The sequence below is a fragment of the Bufo bufo genome, chromosome 8, assembly GCF_905171765.1.
Source record: "Bufo bufo chromosome 8, aBufBuf1.1, whole genome shotgun sequence".
Classification (NCBI taxonomy): domain Eukaryota; kingdom Metazoa; phylum Chordata; class Amphibia; order Anura; family Bufonidae; genus Bufo; species Bufo bufo.
In genome coordinates, this window is record NC_053396.1 from 18,329,481 (window position 1) to 18,352,925 (window position 23,445).

Here is a 23,445-nt window from a genome sequence, read left to right on the forward strand (position 1 = left end):
ATAGACCCTATGATATACATAAAGAAAATGTAAGGCCAAATCTCTGGGAAAAAGGGGAGACTTCCTGGACTTCCAGAAGAGTTGGCAGGTGCTGGCAAAGCCTACAGGCATCTCCCAGAGAACATCCCTAATTGTGTGTGATGCTGGGACTGACGTCATCAGATGCAAACAAACACTGAGGGGAGAAGCTGGGGAAGTAAAGGGGTGGGACACACAGGGAAAGGATGTGTGACTGATGGGTTGTCTCAGTAAAGGGAGTCGGGGTACTCGCATTGTGAAAGGGGGATGTGGCTTAAATCCAGGTGAAAATTCCTTTGTGTGACCATACCTCAAGGAAAATATTACAGTTTTACACTGGTGCATTAGTGAAGGTGCAATGTCATGACTTGGTGCCATGAGTAACATATTTCTTTATCTCATTTTTGAAAGGCCAAAAATTAGGAGTCCACAAGCACCTCCAGCTTCACGTGACATTATAAAGAAATTCTCTGCTAAACCCAAAAGAACGTCTGAGCCACTGAAGGCCGACCACTCCTTAGTGCAAGAGAATATGTAAGTTCCTCTAGGAAAAGTAATTGACTACAATTTCTTGATATACTTTCTAGATCAATTCTTCATGGTCTTCATAGTCCCGAATTTGAAGAGACTTGTCCTAATTTTCCGAGATAGTGTTAAAAAATTTGGGCAAAAATGGGTGGGGCTCCTGCCTGTAAGTGGTCATTTCAGACAAATTTGGGGTGGTTCCTTGGAGTTGGGGCTTAGATGCACCAATTTTTCCAGCAAGAATTTTAGTAAGTATGTTCTCTTGCCTGTCTAGTGATTGAACATGGCCCTAGAGTTTTGTTAGTCTACCCTGGTATAACACATGCTTCCTGTCATCATATTAACAATGTTAAGCATAGCTTATTTGACAGAACACAGATTGTCCAGCTAGAAGACAACCCAGTGACAAGAAACTTAAAGAGCACGATCAACTTCAATGACAAGATACCACAAGGGGCACCAAGGACTCGAGTGCGCTTTGAGGATGAATCAGAAGAAGATGCAGAGTTTCGATACCGGGAAATACGTCTTCTAGACAGAACACCGACAACTAAAATGGGCACAAATATCTCACCCGGTCCTCAGATAAAGTATATGGAAAAAAATGCTAAGCCTGAAACTACTGAGAGATCTGCTTCACCATCCAAGCAAGGGGAAAAGGCAAAAAGCCCAGATCAGCAGACCACAACCCTTCCACATCGACGTCAACCATTTCCACCAAATATAGCCAAGAAGGTCTTAATTGATATCCCAAGGGGTGGTCTTCCCACCAGGCGCGTGCCTCAAATACGGGTGTCCACTGTCATGAAGGACATTGCTAACCAACAGTTTTCTCCTCGAAATGTGACTTCTCTTGAAGGAATCACAATGAGCTTCAAGAACACCAATGAATGGGGGGCGCAAAGTCAAAGTGTTAGAGCAAACAAAGAGCATGAAAGTGGCCACCATAGTCTGTCATCTCTGGAAACCCTAGAGAGTGGCACCACAGAAGGTAATCTACAGGGGCAGCCTTTGTTAGTATTATTTAAGCTCTGTATGGTGCTCCTACCATTTGAAAGTATTATTTGTCCAATGTATGTTATTTGGTCACTGATTGGTATAGTTGTTGGGTATTGTATGGAGGCACTTCATATGATAGGTACCAGAAGAAGGAACATTTTGTTTGCTTGGGGTACGTGTGCGGTGCTGCAGCTTGAGAGGAGTGGACCAGAGGATGGGAATGCTAGTGGCTCTGGCTGCAACAGTTACACTGACAAGCAAATGGGTAACAATGTTTTGAACTTTTGACTTTAAGGCTCCATTCTTCACCATCCACTACAGCTTCGAACGTGAGACTCCCATCATTTTATAGACAATCATCTTGTCTATCTCATACACAAATTGGACTTGCAACTATTTAGCATCTGATTAGTTATACAGATTCCTGTCATGTAACTGCATTGTTAATGTTTTGCTCCTGGTGGTGGAACAATCTTTTTTTTCTTGTATACTACAAATTACAACCTGTTCTCACATTCCCTAATAGCTCAGTGTGTTATTAGGTTGATTCCCAAGCGAAAGGTCACTGGTTCGAATCAAGGAGCAGCCATGAAGAAGATTTCCAAAGAAAAGAGAAACAGCATCATCCAGCTCATCTATAGCGGTATCTTGGCCAGGAAAGTTGCCAAACTTTACAGTTGGAAGAATATGAAATTAAGTCCATCCATCCATTCCAAAGCCAAGAGGTGGACGGCCAGGCAAAATAACTGAGTCAATATGTCGGCTCATCACAAGGTCTATCAGTTCTAGTGCGACAAACACGGCAGTGGAGGCGGCTCATGTCTTTGTAATAGGGAGATCACAGGCATCCATACAAGCACAGTGCAAAACGCATTACAAAAGGTGGAAAGGTGGCCCAAAAAAAGGTGAAGAAGCCTTGACTTCAACATCATCATAAGAAGCGTCGGCTTGAGTTTTCAAAAAAGTACGAACAGTGGACAATGAAAGATTAGAAATGGGTTATTTGGAGCGATGAGACAAAAGTCAATAGACTGGGCTCTGATAAGTGCAAATGGGTCTGGAAGAAACAAGGGAAATAGGGACTAACGTATTTAGAAATTGAAGGTAGAGGAAGCCTGATGATATGGGGTTGTTTCACAGCCAAAGGATACTTGACCAGGATTGATGGTAGTATCAATGCTGAGCTACACTCACATAAAGAATTATTAGGAACACCTGTTCTATTTCTCATTAATGCAATTATCTAGTCAACCAATCACATGGCAGTTGCTTCAATGCATTTAGGGGTGTGGTCCTGGTCAAGACAATCTCCTGAACTCCAAACTGAATGCCAAAATGGGAAAGAAAGGTGATTTAAGCAATTTTGAGCGTGGCATGGTTGTTGGTGCCAGACGGGCCGGTCTGAGTTTTTCACAATCTGCTCAGTTACTGGGATTTTCACGCAGAACCATTTCTAGGGTTTAGAAAGAATGGTGTGAAAAGGGAAAAACATCCAGTATGTAGCAGTCCTGTGGGCGAAAATACCTTGTGGATGCTAGAGGTCAGAGGAGAATGGGCCGACTGATTCAAGCTGATAGAAGAGCAACGTTGACTGAAATAACCACTCGTTACAACCGAGGTATGCAGCAAAGCATTTGTGAAGCCACAACATGCACAACCTTGAGGCGGATGGGCTACAACAGCAGAAGACCCCACCGGGTACCACTCATCTCCACTACAAATAGGAAAAAGAGGCTACAATTTGCACGAGCTCACCAAAATTGGACTGTTGAAGACTGGAAAAATGTTGCCTGGTCTGATGAGTCTCGATTTCTGTTGAGACATTCAAATGGTAGAGTCCGAATTTGGTGTAAACAGAATGAGAACATGTATCCATCATGCCTTGTTACCACTGTGCAGGCTGGTGGTGGTGGTGTAATGGTGTGGGGGCTGTTTTCTGGGCACACTTTAGGCCCCTTAGTGCCAATTGGGCACCGTTTAAATGCCACGGGTTACCTGAGCATTGTTTCTGACCATTTCCATCCCTTCATGACCACCATGTACCCATCCTCTAATGGCTACTTCCAGCAGGATAATAATGTCACAAAGCTCGAATCATTTCAAAATGGTTTCTTGAACATGACACTGAGTTCACTGTACTAAAATGGCCCCTCAGTCACCAGATCTCAACATAATAGAGCATCTTTGGGATGTGGTGGAACGAGAGCTTCGTGCCCTGGATGTGCATCCCTCAAATCTCCATCAACTGCAAGATGCTATCCTATCAATATGGGCCAACATTTCTAAAGAATGCTATCAGCACCTTGTTGAATCAATGCCACGTAGAATTAAGGCAGTTCTGAAGGCAAAAGGGGGTCCAACACCGTATTAGTATGGTGTTCCTAATAATTCTTTAGGTGAGTGTATATGTGAGTATCCTACAAGATGAGTTACTTGGTACACTTGAGTACCAGGGGTATGAAAAGGACGACATAGTGTTCCAGTAGGACAACGACTCTGAAGCATACGTCGAGATTGGTGAAGAAATGGTTCAATGACAATTAAGTAGATTGGCCCCACAGTCCCCAGACCTCAACCCAATCAAACACTTATGGGTAGAGTTGAAGAAAAAGCTGTATTTGTACCCAAATGAGTCCACCAGTATGCACCTACATTGGGAACGTGTAGAAGAGACCGGGGAACAGATTTCGGTCAAGACATGCTTGAATCTGATCGAGAGAATGCTCAGAAGGAGTCAGACAATGTTGAAAGCCAAAGGTAGATTTACAAAATATAAAAAAAATTGAAATTTTAGGAGCAAAACATTAACAATGCAGTTACATTACAAGAATCTGCATAACTAATCATCTGCTAAATAGTTGCAAGTCCAATTTTTGTATGAGATAGCCAAGATGATTGTCTATAAAATGATGGTAGTCTCACGTTAGAAGCTATAGTGGGTGGTGAGATATGGAGCCTGCAAGTCAAAAGTTCAAAACATTGTTACCCTTTTGCTCGTCAGTGTATTCAAATAAATCACAGTGGTAGTCTTCACACCGATGCTGCCAGGGCAGTGATAGGAGGGTGCACCCTTTCTTCTCTTAGGGCACACCCTCATGTTGAGACTCCTGCCTGATGGTAGTTCTGGTGGCCTTTGGTGGTATGGGTTTGGTAAGAGTGCGAGGCAGGAGATGCACTGTAGTCAGTAACCAAGCCAGTTGTAGAATATAAACAAGTCTCTCTTAACTAAGGTGCAGAATAGGAGTTGTAGTACATCCAACAGTATCAAAACACAGTTCCAAACAATTCACAGTGCAAATCTTCCCTGATAGCAATGTATAAATATGAGCAATAATGTACTCCATCCCTCTCTCTGCACAATCTAAGGCTTGCAATAATGTTCTTGCCCGTAATTCCCAGGCTGAGGGGTACAGGAGTAAGATAGTGTTGGCCAGGACCGTGTCCAAATGTGAAGGGTGTTTAGCAATGTCCCTCTCACTGCAGTAGTCTATCAGCCTTAGGGCTCGTTCACACGACCGTGCCGTTTTTTTGGGGATCCGCAAAAAACGGATGCCGCCCATGTGCCTTCCGCAATTTGCGGAACAGACCAGGAGGCCCCTTATAGAGATGCCAAGAATAGGACAGGACTCATAATTTTTGTGGGGCCTCGGAACGGAGCAACGGATGCGGACAGCACACAGAGTGCTGTCCGCATCTTTTGCGGACCCATTGAAATGAATGGTTCCGTATACGGACCGTATGTGGAACGCATAAAACGGCCCGTATACAGAGCGCAAAATACGTTCGTGTGAAGCCCTTAAACAGAGAATACCTTACTGACTGACTCCAATGCTTGGCCATGCAGATACGGGACCTTCTAGTTCTTCCTTTTCTCTTCCTGGAGTACTCTAAAGTCGAGATGGCTTTCTTGGTGCAAATATCTCAGAGATAGTGATTCTCTGGGACTCAGGTCTAGTTTCTCCAATGAGTGAACACATGTAGCACCTCTTACTTTCTCAGCTAACACTAGACTCACACTAACTGAACTAGGGATTGGCTTAGCTCCATCACTTAGCCTCCTACAAGGGCAGAGTCAGGATTGTTAACCCTGACTTATCCATATAAAACTATATGGCACAATGCAATACATTAGAATATTACATAGAAACAAAAAAAATAATTATGCAAGTACCCTATTCTGCATTAGTGCGCATGTTATATACCTCATGTCTTATGTTGCCTTTATTGGTGTTACCTAGTCCATTCCCCAGTAGTGGTCATCTTGCCTTCTTGCCGACCTCATGAAAGATATATGTAGACTTTACAACAGGTGGACTACTTAGTCTACGTGGAATAACGGAAACAACATTTCCACCTTTTTTCGCATAGCGTCTTCTGAATTTACAATAATGAAAATGGAATGGGGAGCATCAGATTCCTCTCTCAGCAGCGGAAATCAGTCAAGATCCTCATCTCAGAACCGTGACCTCAATGTGGACCGTCCGTCACAGAATAAAGGTAAGCAATGATGGAGATTGCCTGTGCAAAAGCAAAGTCGCCACCTGGATTTAACTAAGCAAATAGTTCTGAGCCTCCTATTGGATAATTACTGCATGGGCGATTATCTTTCAGCTGGCAACAAGTTATTTAACCCCATCTGGTGCAATGAGTTGCTTCTCATTTCTTAAACAACCATGTCGAAAGACACATCTCGTGGTCGTGGAAAAGATGTTAGTCTGTTTGAGAAGGGTCAAATCATTGGCATGCATCAAGCAGAGAAAACATCTAAGGAAATTGCAGAAATTACTACAATTGGGTTAAGAACTGTCCAACGCATTATTGAAAACTGGAAGGATAGTGGGGCGGGACCCATCGTATTCGAGGAAGAAATGTACCGGAAAAAAATCCTGAATGATCGTGATCGGCGATCACTTAAACGTTTGGTGAAATCAAATCTAAGAAAAACAACAGTAGAACTCAGGGCTATGTTTAATAGTGAAAGTAAGAGCATTTCCACACGCACAATGCAAAGGGAACTCAAGGGATTGGGACTGAACATCTGTGTAGCCGTAAGAAAACCACTAATCTGTGAGGAAAACCAGAAAAAAAAGGCTTCAATTTGCTAGGGAGCATAAAGATTGGACTCTGGAGCAATGGAAGAAGGTCCTGTGGTCTGATGAGTCCAGATTTACCCTGTTCCAGAGTGATGGGCGCATCAGGGTAAGAAGAGAGGCAGATGAAGTGATGCCCCCATCATGCCTACTGTACCAGCCTGTGGGGGCAGTGCTATGATCTGGGGTTGCTGCAGTTGGTCAGGTCTAGGTTCAGCATGTGCTCCAAGAATGAGGTCAGCCGACTACCTGAACATAATGACCAGGTTATTCCATCAATGGATTTCTTCTTCCCTGATGCACGGGCATATTCCAAGATGACAATGCCAGGATTCATCGGGCTCAAATTGTGAAATAGTGGTTCAGGGAGCATGAGACCTCATTGTCACACATGGATTGGCCACCACAGAGTCCAGACGTTAACCCCATTGAGAATCTTTGGGATGTGCAGGAGAAGGCTTTGCGCAGCGGTCAGACTCTACCATCATCAATGCAAGATCTTGGTGAAAAATGAATGCAACACTGGATGGAAATAAATCTTGTGACATTGCAGAAGCTTATCGAAACAATGCCACAGCGAATGCGTGCCGGAATCAAAGCTAAAGGTGGTCCAACAAAATATTAGAGTGTGTGATCTTTTTTTTTTTTGGTGGCGACTTTTTTTTTGGACAGGCAATGTATTTTGTAAGGAATGCTGTTGAGTTTTCTTATTTTACATGTCACTATCCATATTCTTTCTTCAACCGCCTTATGAATACGACTGCGCTTGTGTTTCTTAAGGTCCAGAGATGTCCTTCTACAATAAAGTTAGAAGAAGTCTTCGGTTGAAGAAGAAGCTACATTCTGAAGCCACAAGTGGCAGCTGCCATTCAGATAACATCCCAAAAAGTTGCAAGGATCTAGAAGAAGACCAGCGCTCTTCTGCATCTCTACAGCTTGATGGGTGAGACCATTCATCGAAGGTCTAGAACATCGGCCAGCAGGACCAACCTTATTAAACCAGGCATACTGCTTGGTAAGGTTGATCGTGCTGCTGTTTTATATAATTTGGTTGTGTTGTTCCGGTAAAAAATTAACATGCTGATAATATATTAATATTAAAGGCCCAAAGTTTTATAACTTAAAATATATTCATTTACCTCATATATCATTTGGGGCAAAAAAATAAAACATTTTTCAGTTAGTCTTTTAAAAAAATATACAGCCCTTTTTAAGAAACGGGTTAAAAATCAGTTTGTTGCAGACTATCGCTTCTCAATCGTTTCAGCTGCCGGCTCATGTGAAGCCTTATCTCTGATCTCCTGACCTCACTTATCAGTTTGGTAAGAGGTTATATAATAAATGTGTTTATGAGATCAGGAGATCAGAGGCTTCACATGAGAGTGAGAAGTGATACTCTGCAAACAGACTCTCATAAACTCATTAGAGGTAACCTCTTATCAAACTGATAAGTATAGGCTTAAATGAGGTCAGGAGATCAGAGATAAGGCTTCACATGAGCCAAACGATTAAGATTTTAGACGATACTCTGCAAACAGATTGATTTTTAACTCCTGTTTCTCAAAAGCAGTTGAACATTTTTAAAGAGGACCTTTCACCGATTCTTACCCTATGAACTAACTATACAGATATGTAGAGCAGCGCCCGGGGATCTCTCTGCACTTACTATTATCCCCGGGCGCCGCTCCGTTCTCCCGCTATGCCCTCCGGTATCTCCGCTCACTAAGTTATAGTAGGCGGAGATACCAGTCCCTAAGTTATGGTAGGCGGAGTCTGCCCTAGCGCTGGCCAATCGCAGCGCAGAGCTCACAGCCTGGGAGGTTATTTTCTCCCAGGCTGTGAGCTCTGCAATGCGATTGGCCAGCGCTAGGGCAGACTCCGCCTACCATAACTTAGGGAACGGAGATACCGGAGGACATAGCAGGAGAACGGAGCGGCGCCCGGGGATAATAGTAAGTGCAGTGAGATCCCCGGGCGCCGCTCCACATGTATGTATACTTAGTTCATAGGGTAAGAATCGGTGAAAGGTCCTCTTTAATGAAGACCAATTAAAAAAAAAATTCCCAAAGGAATCCATAGCCTTTAAAGGGATTTTATTATACAGGTTCCCAGCACCTGATGCAAAATCAGCAACCAGACCCCCAATGATTCCTCTCATGTGGCATTGGGTCCAGAGCATGGATATGACTGCATTGTCTGCACGCCCTAATTTTACTCCTACAAGCTCCTAGCACACACCATGAAGATGAAGGACGTTCTCTGCAGAGATCTGCAGTGTGTATTCCATGACCTCACAGAGGAGACATATTTGAGGCTTTAAGAGACTTTAGAAATGAGATTATCTGAAGTTAACTAAATTCTTCTTTAGCGCCAGAGAGGGCTAATAAGCTCAGTATGAAGGGTTTAATCAGCTCCCGCAGAAAACACGTACATTGTGTCAGTGGCAATCTGTGTCATTTTCCGCAGTGGAATATATCCCCATAATATGATTCATGATACTGAGGGATTTGGCTGATCCTCGTACTGTTTCCACACATAAATTCAGCATCACAGATTCATCTCGTGTCTCCTGTTTCCTGTGCAGAGGTGGCCATGGAAAATCGAGTCCTCACAGTGCCGCAGTTTGCAGACTAGCCAACCAGGCTGCAGCAGATGACGGTATTCCCAGTCGTGTAGGCATGAATAGGACGAAGAAGGACGTTATGGGGGACCTAGGGACCCAGGGCCCAGTGAGAACCCATCCAGTAAAGGTGACATTGTGTAGTGAATGTTGAATGTAGGCAACAAATTACTAAAACTACCCACATGTTTCATGTCCGGAGGGATCTGTAACGGATTACTAAAACCACCCACGCGTTTCATGCCCAGTGGGATCTGCCAATCACTGTAACAGGGTTTATGAGTCTTAGTGTGGCTATACACGTTAGAATAACCTCAGGCAAACCTGACAATTTCGGTGAAACTGAGCGACCACCTGATGAGTGGCAGTTGTTTTGGATAGGGAAGGATCAGGCAGTCGGACTTTAATATGCCCGATCTTTTACTTCTCAAGGAAGGTGTTTGGCAGCTAATGTGACCATACAGCTTCCATAGATGTGGTGGTCTCAGCTCGACCAAGAATGCATGTGTTCTCAGTAGGGAGAGGAGAATAAGCTGCTACCAGACACATCTGGTGGTGGCTTATGTTCCGTAAGAACAAAAGAATTGGGCACATTGAAATTCAACCTGCCCAATCCTTCTTTTTCACAACGGTCCAATATGCCCAATCCTTCTTTTTCACAATGGTCCGATATGCCGAATCCTTCTTTTTTCCAATGGTCCAACATGCCCAATCCTTTTTCCCAACCATTTAGGAGAGAGTTGGGAAACCATCCATACACATTAGACAGTTGGCAGCCAACTTTCATTTAATGTGCCTATTGAGAACACATGCATGCCCGGCCAAGCTTGCATGTGTATGAGGGGTCAGGAGGAATATCCAAAGGGTGGTTCTGAAGTGTATAGCCAGCTTAACCTTCCCGATTAGCAGCAAGAGCTTGGTAGCAATAATCAGAATGGAGCCCCCTGCAGAACGGTCTAGTACTTGTTACCCACCCCAAACCCTAGTAGGAGAGAACGGTGGCATCCTTCCCTGGTCAGTTGCTGATAAGCGCTACAGTATGAAGGGGGGGGCGGATTCATAAAGTTGGACTGGGCACGACTATAGGGTTTTCCCTGGGGATGCTGCACGCCTGATCTGGACCGCCCTATTGTACATGCTTGCTCTCCTCTTCCTAACACGCGCATTGCGGAGATATTGGTGACCAGAGGATCAGAGGAGAACAGCTTGCTTACAGTGATGCTGGTGGCACCAAATGGTAGATGTCCATAAAAACGGTGATGACACAGATGCAGATATGGTTGTTTCAACCTTGGAACAAGGTCTTCTTCAGGCACAGGCTATATCAGTATCGGAGGCACCACCGTTCTTATGGACATCTACCCTTGGGTGCCACCAACATCACTGTAAGAAAGCTGTTCTCGTCTGATCCTCGGATCATCCATATTCCTGATCGGGCCTGATCGGTGAAGCTAGGAGAACCCCAACGACCTAAAGCACAGCTGCCACTAGGTGTACCCATACAGGGCCTCCAATCCTCCAGCCAAGCAGTCATTGATGTTGTTTCCCTCTTCCTCTGCACTTCATCTCCTTTTTGCATAAAATGCACATTGGAAATTAGCTATAATTCTCTGTTATCTGCCATTAGGGTGGTTTTTGCTGAGTAAAACGCGGCCATATTTTTAATGGTAGTTTTACCTGATCATGAACATGTCAGCTCTCCTGAAATGTCTGTTTTAGCAAATACATGTTCTCCATAAAGTACGAATTTTTGAGCATATTAAAATGTATGACTAAATTGATCACGAGGGGTGACTTTACCCCTCCAATTTTCAATACAGTGTATCCTTCCTTTACTCTGATCATTACTGACAATGTCAGGCCTTGAGGAGCCACAACCCATCGACCAGGGGAAAGGAAGCACCCAGTTGTCAATTTATGCATACATTTCAAACAGGAATAACAGAGGAACATCAATTCCTCTTTAAAAAAAGGTATGAAAAACCTGAACTTAAGTGTGGTTGAATTTTTGCAATTCAGGTGCCATATTCGCCCATGAGAATGGTGCAGTCATTACTGAAGAAAGGACGAGCCAAGGATTATGTGGTCCGTGTGCCCTCTCCACCACCGCAGGAAGCCAGGTAATTGACTTCACCTAAAAATAATTGAATGAGGTGCCGAATTATGGGAAATTGTTGCCCACTTGCCCAGTCCCCAGTGCTTGCCACTGCTTTGTGGACCCATGTGCTGAGGATCATTGCTGAGGAGAAGATATAGCAATGCAAGGGATTAAAAACATGGCTGCGTTCTTCCAGAAACAACGCCACCCTTGTCCATAGGCTGTGTCTGGTATTGCAGCTCAATCACATTCACCAAACTGGGACTGACCTGCAATACCAGACACAGCCTATGGACAAAAGCGGCACTGTTTCTGGATAAAACATATTTTAGTGCTCTTGTAAATGCAACACTTCATTATCTTCAGGCCTCCAACTTCCAATGTGCGCTCCAGTGGATACAGAAGAGAGCAGATCCCCGGCCTAGCGTCCGGAAGAGTGCTGGCCACACAATCTGACTCCAGCCGCCTGGTGGAACTTGAACGTCCAAAAACGGGGTTCAGTGGGTTGTATTTGACTAAGAAGAACCAAAATGGTTACTCAGGTGAGTGGACACTCACGTTTTTTTCCTCATCCTGGGTCACGCAGCCATATCTAGGCCATATCAATAGAGACCCCTGAAGTGAAGCTCATTAGTGGTCTAATAATTAATGTACAACCAGCACAAGGCATAAAATGACCCCCAGTGTCCTGCCCCATGTTCACCACTGTGACTGGAACATTGTGAGGATCCATATCACCATCCACATCACTGTCTACATCCTATCTGGTTTGAGTAGTGGTAGATATGTATTGACATTGATGTGTATTTCGATCCATACAACATCCCTGTGGTAACACTGCTCGAATTCTATCGTCTTAGAGATCTTTGTTCCCCATGGCCTTAACAACCCAAAACCAGACCAACCAAGCAGCTTCAACCAAACTCCAAACCATCCAAACTCAGACCCTCTTGCTGTCCCTACTCTGAAAGTGGGAGCCTTCGGAAAACTGTCTCTATAGTGCCACCCATCGACCTATCCTGAGGATAGGTCATCAGTATTAAACACTCTGACAACCTCCTTGCAAGATGACCAAGGATAACCCCAAACCAGGTGTCTCCACATGAGTGTATTTTCCTTATGGTTTGGCTTGTATTTTTAGTCACTCAAGGCCTGTGAAAGGGCCACAGGTTGACTTATAGGGTAGCTACTCCCACTAAGTGGCAATTGTTCCTTCTTCCTGAAGAAGAGCTACTTTGCATACCTTTTTTCCCAGACAGCATTGCTTATGAGACTTCCTCCAACAACTTGGTGGTCTCCATAAGGAGAAACATCTCCCCAGAACCAGAGGGATCTCCTGACCTGGTTCAATACAGTCATTTACAACATTCCGGCTGCAAAGTTGCCCCAGGCCTACAAATTTTTGAGGAAACATCTGTTCTTACCCAAGAGGAGCTTAGTGTGGGGGGCAATCAATGCAATCCATTATTCTTGGCCTGTACTAGTGACTGCACAGACCTTCAACACCACAAGGGTTAACCCAATGTTACCCCACTTTCGACATAATTTGCAGATAGAATTTCTGTACAAGACACAAATGTTGGCTCTCCTTGTGGCTATAGTGACTGGATTTGTCAGATGTTACCTGCATGAATCGTTCAGTCCAGTCATCATCATTGATATGAAAGCAGTGTGTACATTGGAATATACCATTATGGGGAATAATAGAGGTGCATTTTAATACAATGGGAACAGCCATACCCATTACAACGAAATGTCCAAATTGCCCAAATTCATTTCCTTTTTTACCACATTTTTAATTGTTGCTCATTCTCGTGTATGCATCAAGTGCAAATGGACGTGATTGAAAGGGGTGTCTACAGATGGACACATCTGTCTGATTACTTTGTCTCCCACTGCTAGGACCCCCACCGATCATGAGAACAGAGGTCTTGTGTCCCCTGTTCGAACGGAGCGGTGGTCGGGCATGAGTACTGCAGGAGTCTGATGGCCATAGACTTTGAATGGAGCTGCAATGCTCAAGCAGGAGCACCACTCCACCCAAATGGAGGGCACAGAACTTTCATTCTTGTAATTGGCATTAGAGATGGCCTTCTGGTTCGCCCGGCGGTCGAACTTTGCGCGTTTGCGATTCGTCAAATGTGTGAACATATGGCGATGTCCGCCGGCGCCATATTCTTTTGCATTGCGCCCAACTTTGACCCATGACACACACATCAGGTGGGACAGGACAGCCAATTGAGACGTTTTAGCACATGGACACACCCCCAACCCTATAACAGAACCCGATCTGGCAGCCATTTTACATTCTGTGTTTTGCCAGTGTAGGGAGAGGTTGCTTTGTGGAGCAGGGATAGGCTGTTAAGGACACCAAACGCTAGCTAATAGGGCCACAAAAGTCCTTTTAAGGACTGGTATAGGTGTGCTATCGATAGGTGTGATATACTGAGGGGTGTGATATACTTATAATATACTTTCTAACATAGAAAGTATAATATAGTGCATTTGTATTGTGCAGCAGTTGTGTGCGGTTCTGCTGCGATACCACAGCTATATAGCGGGACATACGCTATTGGAGTAACTAATTACAACTGGTGTGATATACCTGTTGCCCCCAAAAAACTGATTGAGGCAGGGGTGTGATATACCAATAATATACTTTCTAACATAGAAAGTATATAGTGCATTTGTATTGTGCAGCAGTTGTGTGCGCTATTGGAACAACTATTTGCAACGGGTGTGATATACCTGTTGCCCCCCAAAAAAACTGATTGAGTGGTGCAATATACCTGCTTCCACAAAATACTGATTAAGGGGTTTGATATACCTGCCTTCACCCAAATATTGATTGAGGCCTGCAATACACCTGCTTCCACAAAATACTGATTGAGGGGTGCGATATACCTGCTTCCACCAAATATTGATTAAGGGGTTCTATATATCAGCTTCCACAAAATACAGATTGAGGGGTGCGATATACCTGCTTCTACAAAATACTGATTAAGGTTTTTTTTTAGACCTGCTTCCACAAAATACTGATTAAGGGGTTTGATATACCTGCTTCCACAAAATACAGATTGAAGGGTGCGATATATTTGCTTCTGCAAAATACTGATTGAGGGGTGCGATATACCTGCTTCCACAAAATACTGATTAAGGGGATTGATATACCTGCTTCCACCAAATATTGATTGAGGCCTGCGATACACCTGCTTCCACAAAATACTGATTAAGGGGATTGATATACCTGCTTCCACAAAATACTGATTAAGGGGTTTGATATACCTGCTTCCACAAAATACTGATTGAGGGGTGCGATATACCTGCTTCCACAAAATACTGATTAAAGGGTTTGATATACCTGCTTCCACAAAATACTGATTAAGGGGTGCGATATGCCTGCTTCCACCAAATATTGATTAAGGAGTTCTATATACCTGCTTCCACAAAATACTGATTGAGGTTTAACATGTCATGAAAATTTATAAACAGATTTAAAAAAAAATACTGATTGAGGGGTGCGATATACCTGCTTTCACCAAATACTGATTAAGGGGTTTGATATACCTGCTTCCACCAAATACTGATTGAGGGGTGCGATATACCTGCTTCCACAAAATACTGATTAAGGGGTTCTATATACCTGCTTCCACCAAATACTGATTGAGGCCTGCGAGATACCTGCTTCCACAAAATACTGATTAAGGGGATTGATATACCTGCTTCCACCAAATACTGATTGAGGCCTGTGATACACCTGCTTCCACAAAATACTGATTAAGGGGTTCTATATGCCTGCTTCCACCAAATACTGATTGAGGCCTGCGAGATACTTGCTTCCACAAAATACTGATTAAGGGGATTGATATACCTGCTTCCACAAAATAATGTTTGAGGGGTGCGATATACCTGCTTCCACAAAATATTGATTAAGGGGTTTGATATACCTGCTTCCACAAAATACTGATTAAGGGGATTGATATACCTGCTTCCACCAAATACTGATTGAGGCCTGCGATACACCTGCTTCCAAAAAATACTGATTAAGGGGTTCTATATGCCTGCTTCCACCAAATACTGATTGAGGCCTACGAGATACTTGCTTCCACAAAATACTGATTAAGGGGATTGAAGGCTGTTGCTGCCTACTCTGAGATCTCTAATGTCAGTGGTGGTGAAGGTGACGATGATGACGTGTCGATGGACGTTACATGGGTGCCCACAAGAGAGGAAGAGGAGGGGAGTTCAGAGGGAGATACGGAGTAGCAGATAGGGAGGAGAAGCAGGCAGAACTCGCAGTGCACAGGAGGCAAAAAGCAGACTGCAAATGTATCTGGAGCGAGCCATCCACCATGCACAGTCACATCTTGCGCTCCCAGGACGCCGGCACATGGCTCCGCAGTGTGGGCTTTTTTTAACCTGTCAGCTGCTGACAATAGTGTTGCCATCTGCAGCCTGTCCTGTCAACGCATAAGTCGCAGTAAGCCCAACACTCACCTAGGGACGACCGCCTTAAGAAGGCACCTGGCCTCCGATTACCGAGCCCAGTGGGAGCAACGCCGTCAGAACCCACAAAGTCACACTCCCGGCGCTCCACGTCCTGCCTCTTCTCCTCTCTCCTCCCATTTGTCATCCACTCCACCTTCCACCGTGCCGTAGTCGCGTTTATCTGTCAGAAGTCAGGCTTCCGTGGCCCAAATGTTCGAGCGTAAAAAGTTGATGACGCCGGATAACCCTCTTGCCCAACGGCTGACCGCTGGCTTGTTGGAACTGCTAGCCTGCCAACTACTGCCATATAAATTGGTGGACTCGGAGGCCTTTAGAAAATTTGTGGCCATTGGCACACCACAATGGAAAAACCCCAGAAGGAAATATTTCTCCCAGAAGGGCATCCCAGAGCTATATGACCACGTTTGGCGGCAAGTGAATATATCTCTGGCCAAGATACATCTGACCACAGACACGTGGTCTAGCAAACACGGGCAGGGAAGGTACATAACTTTTACTGCCCACTGGGTGAACCTTCTGACCGACGTCAAGCATGTAACCCGTGGCACCTGTGTGGATTTGGTGTTACCGCCACAGATTACATGCAGGCCTGCCTCTTCTCCTCCTCGGCTGACTCCTCCTTTTCCACTGCTACCGCCTGTTCCGCTGCACCCCCCAAGCTCCCCAGAACCTATTCGACGTGCCAGGTGAGACGTTGCCATGCTGTTCTGTGGCTGTTGTGCCTGGAAGCCAAGAGTCACACCGGTCCTGCACTGCTTTCAGCTCTGCGGTCACAGGCCGATCAGTGGCTAACCCCGCTCAATTTGACAGTTGGTAAAGTGGTGTGCGACAACGGTGCCAATCTGCTGAGCTCGCTGAAACAGGGCAAAATGACACGTGCCGTGCATGGCACACGACCTGAACTTAGTCGTGCAGCGATTTGTTGTCAAATACCCGGGTCCAGGACGTCTTGCGGCAGGCCAGGAAAATCTCTGGCCATTTTAGAAGATCTTAGACGGCCATGGCTTGCCTTGCTGACGTTCAGCTGTGACACCACCTGCCCGTCAGATGTCTGATTTGTGACAGCCCGACGCGCTGGAACTCCACCTTGTTTATGCTTGATAGGCTGCTCCAGCAGCAAAGTGCCGTTAACGACTACCTGTACGAACAGGACATGTTCTAGGAGCTTGGTTTGTTTTCATCCCGCTAGTGGCTGCTCATGCACGACGCATGCAGACTTCTGCGGCCATTTGATGAGATCACCAAACTGGTCAGTCGCAGCCAAGGCACCATCAGTGACATCGCACCTTCTTTCTGGAGCGTGCATTGCGTTGTGTCATTGATCAAGCCGTCGAGGAGCAGGAAGATGAGGAAGTTGCAATGCTGGACGAATTCCCAGGGGGGCTACTCCAAGACAAGTCAGCAAGAGTCTGAAGAGGAGGAGGAGGAGGATGGTGGCTGGGGGAGGAGGAGGAGGAGCAAGAAGAGCAGGCTTTGAGGGGGACTTTAAACTTTTCGGGGATCCCTGGTGTCCGTGGCTGGGGGGAGAAGACCGAGGACGACATTCTCCTGGGCGATGAGCATGAGCCAGGGTGCTCCACCGATTCCAATTTAGTGCAAATGGGAACCTTCATGCTCCAGTGTTTGAAGAGGGACCCCCGTGTAAAAAAACATAAAGGTCAAGGACCAGTACTGGGTGGCAATGTACTTAGACCCCAGGTACAAAAACAAAATGGCGGACATGTTACCAGAATCACAGAGGGCTGGCAGAATGCAGCATTTCCAGGCCTTGCTGCGAGAGATGCTGCATTCTGCTGTTGCGGGCGCTGGCAGAGGAATTTCCACCCACAGCGAAACAGGTGTGGGTAACAATCCTACCGCACCTGCAAGAAGAGGGGCGGTTTGAAGATGTGTTGTTCATTTCGGATATGAGATCATTCTTGCAGCCAACCCATCGAGAGCCGCCCTCCGGATCCAGCCTCAGGGAACGCCTAGACCGACAGGTGTCCGACTACATCGGGTTAACGGCCGATGTGGACGCTCTGAGAAGGAGGAGCCCCTGGACTACTGGATGTTCAGGCTTGACCTGTGGCCAGAACTGGCACAATTTGCCATGGAACTCTTGGCTTGCCCCTTGTCGAGTGTCCTGTCCGAAAGGACGTTCAGCGCAGCAGGGGGGATCGTGACCGATAAGCGCACTCGCCTAGCTCACGACAGTGTGGACTACCTCACATTTCTAAAAATGAATGAGGCATGGATCTTGACAGAATTCAACAGCTGTCACGACCACGTGTAATTGAATTTCCTCATGCCAGCCCAGCCAGCCCACACATATCCGCCACCACCCAGAACAAAGTATGGTACTTGTCTTATGTATGTACAGCAGCATAAAAGGCCTTTTCTGTCAGGTGAATGCCTAATTTTTGGGGCCTTTACTCCAGTGGCCTACAGTAAAATTGTTATCCACTGACCGCCTAATGTACCTCCAGCCACATAATCACTTTTTCTTTTCTGTCAGGTGAATGCCAAATTTTTGGGGCCTGTACTCCACTGGCCTAAAATAAAAAATTTCTAGGCTCCAGCAGGCCACATTTTTGAGAGTTTCCCTTTAAGACGCATAAAAAAGGCCCCTGATTAAAATTAAATGCATAATTTTTGTGGGAATTTTTGCCATTGATCCCCCTCAGGTATGTCACTGTCCATGTTGTGGGACTATTTGTGCACTTCTAGTAAGTATTTGGTGGCTGCAAATATGACCTGAAGGTTTTTCAGGTTCGCCTGCCATTAAAGTCAATGGGGTCCACCGTGAACGCGCGGTACGCAAATATTTGATCGCGAACACGCGTTCGCGAATCGTCCCGGCTGATGTTCGTCCATCACTAATTGGCATGGTTAGGGCATAAACGTCGATTTTGGGACAACTCCTTCAAAGGGTCCCGTTGGTGATAAGATGATCACATGGTGTCTGATTTGTCAGGGAATCCAGCAGCAAGTGCTCCATTGCCCTGCAGCACCACAACAGGGTGAATTTAGTTTTACATGGTGGCCATTGAAATCTGTGTATAGTAGGGACAGATGTGCTTTGTAACTACTCCCTCCTCAAGGTAACATAGGGGGGATCCTAAATTAGGTGTATTCCCTTTATTAACTCTGAATTTCCTACCCCAGATAATCCCTTTAATGGTATCTCACTATGGGCTGCCTTGATTCATTGCTTGACCAACTGGCTGAATTTGGGGCAACTGGTTATTGTTAAATGGTAGTCTATTATTGCTTCATTGGAGTGTAGTGGTCATTTATAAGTTTGATAGTAACTGGGGTGGGCATTTAATGTGCAAGAACCCTAAAAACTGGGCAATTCTATAGAGTTTTTCAAGGCTTTTGTGGTTCTTCAAAGCTCCAGAACCTGTTGGTCTCCATTGGGCTCATCTGTTGACTAGGCCACATTGACTTTTTTTCCATCGTGACATGAATTCACATTCCCTCGCCATCTGATGGTGTTTGTTTTGGTGTAGTGCTGATCTGGGGCAAAATCCATGGCAGATTTTCTGCACCAAAATACATCAGGTTTGGTTGTAACTTGAAGGGGTTGTCCAAGTTTCTGTTTTTTTAATTTGCTCCCCACCCAGTGGTACCTGTGGAGAATTCCATAGTCACCTGCTCCCTGCCGCTCATAGGCTCTCTTGGTCTACTGGTCCTTATCTGTCAACTTCTGCACGGGTAGGGCCATGTGCGCTGCTTCCGCCAATAACTGGCCTCAACGTTGACGTGCCACCAAGTGGCACTAAACCCAGCTGTGATGTTGGGGTCATCGGCTGCAGCCATGCTCGTGACCTGTCTGTGTGGAGGTTGACAGAGGGGGATCGGAAGACTAATCAAGGGAGCCAGGGAGCAATAAAGGAGCAGCAGGGAGCAGGTGAGTATGGTTTTCACCACTGTTACCACTGGCTCAGGGGCAAAAACATTTTAAAAAGAGGCTGGACAACCCCTTTAATATGTTCATGTTATGGGCCATCTGAACAAATTCCTGGCTTTTCAAGGAAATTCAGGAAAGAGTTCAAGAAGGGCTTGGATGTATTTCTGGAGTGTAATAATATTACAAGCTATAGCTACTAGAGAGAGGTCGTTGATCCAGGGAGTTATTCTGATTGGAGTCGGGAAGGAATTTTTTTCCCCCTAAAGTGAGGAAAATAGGCTTCTAACTCACAGTTTTTTTTTTTTGCCTGAACTGGATGGGCAAATGTCTTTTTTCATCCTTATAAATCTATGTTACTATGTTACAATTTCAAAATCAGTGGAAAAACCCAAAAGTCCTTGAGAAAATGTTTTCTTTTTCTTTTTCATCTGTGACACCTCCCATGCTCTTTTCCTAAAATATAGGGCGGTGTGCTTACATATCAGACCGATAAGGTGGGGGTTCTTTACGTAAAACAGTGAGGCCCTGTACTGATTTCCTGGGGGACCGTCATGGGTGCCAACTCAGCATGCTAATTATCAGCACTACTATTGCTACACATAGGAAAGGTCACATTTCACTAGGACTAAAGAACTTGGAGCAATGAGAACAGCAAAGAACCCCGATATACAAGAGTATACATATAAAAAATCTTCTCCGAGAGCCCACATGGGGTGGGTGTGGGGTCCGTTATGGTACCTCACAGTGCATTACCACTTTGTGTTATTATCCACCACTGTCTTTTTACATTGATTTATTCAATTGATAAAATGAACAAAGAAGCATCTGTAGACCACTTCTAATCTGAATAGTCAACGGTTATAAGTTATCTTTGCCCTCTGTACTGGTACTAGCCCCGTCCTGCCATTGATCCTATTACTCCCAGTTTGCATCACTTGTTATTTCTTTTTTTCTTTTTTTTCTTAAGATGCATCGGCTTTTTAAAGCAATGGATGCAAACAACACACATCCACTACCAACGGAGGCCACTTGGTGGCGCTGTTGTATTTCCTATTTTCCTGTGCAAGTCTTTTGGCCAGAACAACTCTTTCTCGCTTTCCTATGAGCGCAGTACTTCATGTCTTGCTGGACCTATAGAACAGTCATTAAATCATTGGACCTTTATATTAATGCAGTAAATTACACCGGTTCTATATTATCCGATGTTAAGGATAATATATCTTGCAGAGGGCTACGAATAGTCATTTCTATAGGGTATGTTCGTCTAAATGGGCAGTCGTGGCCCAGTCGTTGCGTACAAAGTCCTGTTTGGGCCTAGAGATCCGCATGGCCATGGGCCAGCCATAAAGTTAGATGAAGTGCCACAGAGGGGCTTCAGCACCAGTCCTAAAAGTCTGCATACTGGGGATGTAGTGGCTTCTGCTTTAAAGGGGCATTCAGGTTTCTGATTAATGCAGTGTAGTTTCTTAGTGTACTTGCCTTTATATGAGCCCATTGGGCATTCACAGATATTATAGGGTTAATAGGGAACGGCAAATTGGCTTAGCCCCACATTCAGGTGTAGAGGCGGGGAACTGATACCTTTTACATGAACACCTGATCATATGGGACATTTATCTCTGCAGCATACTGTATGTTAAGTATTGTACGGCAGTACGATTATGGCATTGTATGGTAGTATTATATGCAGGACTGTACAGCAGTGTTATTATGGCATTGTATAGTAACATTATTTTAAGTATCGCATGACAGTATTATTATGGCACTGTATGGCAGTATTATTTTAAGTATTGTACAGCAGTATTATTGTGACACTATATGGCAGCATTAAATATTATATGTCACTATGATAATGACACTGTATGGCAGCATTATGTATTATATGTCACTATGATAATGACACTGTATCACAGTATTATTTTAGGTATTACATTGCGGTATTATTTTACGGCAGTATTATTATAGCAGTATTACTTTAAGTATTGTACAACAGTATTATTATGGCACTGTATGGGAGTATTATTTTAAATATCGTACAGCATTGTTATTATGGCACTGTATGGTAATATTATTTATTTTAATTACTTGTACAACGCCAACATAATTAACAGCACTTTACAGACATTATCATCGATTGCTGTGCCCAGTTGGCGCTCAAAATCTAAGTATGCCCTTTGGCATGAGTGATGATACTGGAGTACGGGGATAAGACCCAGCAAACACGAGGAGAACATATTTTGAGTATTCTACAGAAGTGTTGGACGTACTATTATTATGGCATTGTATGGCAGTATTATTTTAGCTATTGCATGGCAGTGTTAATTATGGCACTGTATGGCAGTATTATTTTAAATAGTGTACAGCAGTATTTTTGTGGCTATTTTAAGTACTTTATGGCAGTATTATTATGACATTGTATTATTTGGAAACCTTACAGCATTATTGTTAGGTTACACCATTATTACGGTATTATTTGCATTGCATTGTTATGCGGGCAATGCACGGTGGTATTATTTAGGTGCGACACTAATATGTGGGACTGTATAGTACTGTTCCATTGGCACTAGGAGAAGCAGTATATATGGACACTATAGGCGGTATCATTATATAAGGGCAATGGCAGGAATTATTATATTGGCACTATAAATCCAAAAAACATAAAGATATAGCCAGACGGACAGGGAAGCCTCAATGGCTTCCTCTTCTTTGCCCGAGCACAACTTCACCAGCATTTGGTCGTCGTCGTGTTGCCTTAGAATAAAACAATGGAGGTTTAGAGGTTCAATTGTTTTTCAGACTCCATAGTCTTTATATGAGACTCCATTATATATGGGTCCGTAATAGCAAAGAGCGGGGATGGGAATAAAAAAAGGTAACAATTATTCTTTTCAGTGCAAATACATAATAAATGTCTTTATTAATCTCTGCATAGAAAAATGGTTGAAAAAAAAAAGTGTGGCGTAGTTTTTGCTTTTGTCTTCTTATGGATCAACATAGCTGACGGTTGGGTATATTGTGGTGTGTGATGAGATAATGGTGAACTGAAGAATATCTGTCATATGAGGATAAACTCCTGTGGGCTCTTACAACTCTGGAAGTTAAAGACAAGGGGGTTTTGTATACCGCACTAGGGTCCAGCTGAAAATGACTTTTGGGTAGAGCACCGCACTAGCGTCCAGCTAAAAAGGATATTTGCGTGGATCAATGGGGTCTATCTCAAAAAGGACATTTGGGTGGAGGATTGCACTTGGCTTCCAGCTAAAATAGGACATTTGGGTGGAGCATTCACTGGGGTCCTGCTGAAAAGGACATTTGGGTGGAACATTGCAATGGGTTCCAGCTGAAAGGGACATTTGAACTGAACACTACACTGGGGTCCAGGTGAAAAGGACGTTTAGATGGAGCATTGCACTGGGGTCCGTCCAGGTGAAAGGATATTTGAATGGAGCATTGCAGTGGACTCCAGCTAAAAATGACATTTTGGTGGAGCATTTTACTGGGGCCATGCTTGAAGAAGAAATTTGGGTGGAGCATTCAGTGGGGCCCTGCTTAAACAAGACATTTGGGTGGAGCATTTCACTGGGATCCAGCTGAAAAAGGACATTTCGGTGGAGCATTCACTCGGCCCCTACTAAAAAGGACATTTGCTTGAATCATTGTACTGGTGTCCAGCTGAAAAGGACATTTGAGC

The 23,445-nt window shown here is 44.5% G+C and overlaps 1 protein-coding gene across 1 annotated transcript in view; it reads left to right on the forward strand.

Annotated features, from left to right (window-relative positions):
• LOC120977263 overlaps nt 1–23,445 on the forward strand; it is a 46,850-nt gene that overhangs the window by 4,726 nt on the left and 18,679 nt on the right. Inside the window, exons 3-9 of the mRNA XM_040405112.1 lie at nt 430–552; nt 915–1,534; nt 5,911–6,039; nt 7,413–7,575; nt 9,217–9,382; nt 11,272–11,372; nt 11,717–11,892. Coding sequence (XP_040261046.1) covers nt 430–552; nt 915–1,534; nt 5,911–6,039; nt 7,413–7,575; nt 9,217–9,382; nt 11,272–11,372; nt 11,717–11,892 — 1,478 coding nt within the window. The remainder of the gene's footprint in view (nt 1–429; nt 553–914; nt 1,535–5,910; nt 6,040–7,412; nt 7,576–9,216; nt 9,383–11,271; nt 11,373–11,716; nt 11,893–23,445) is intronic.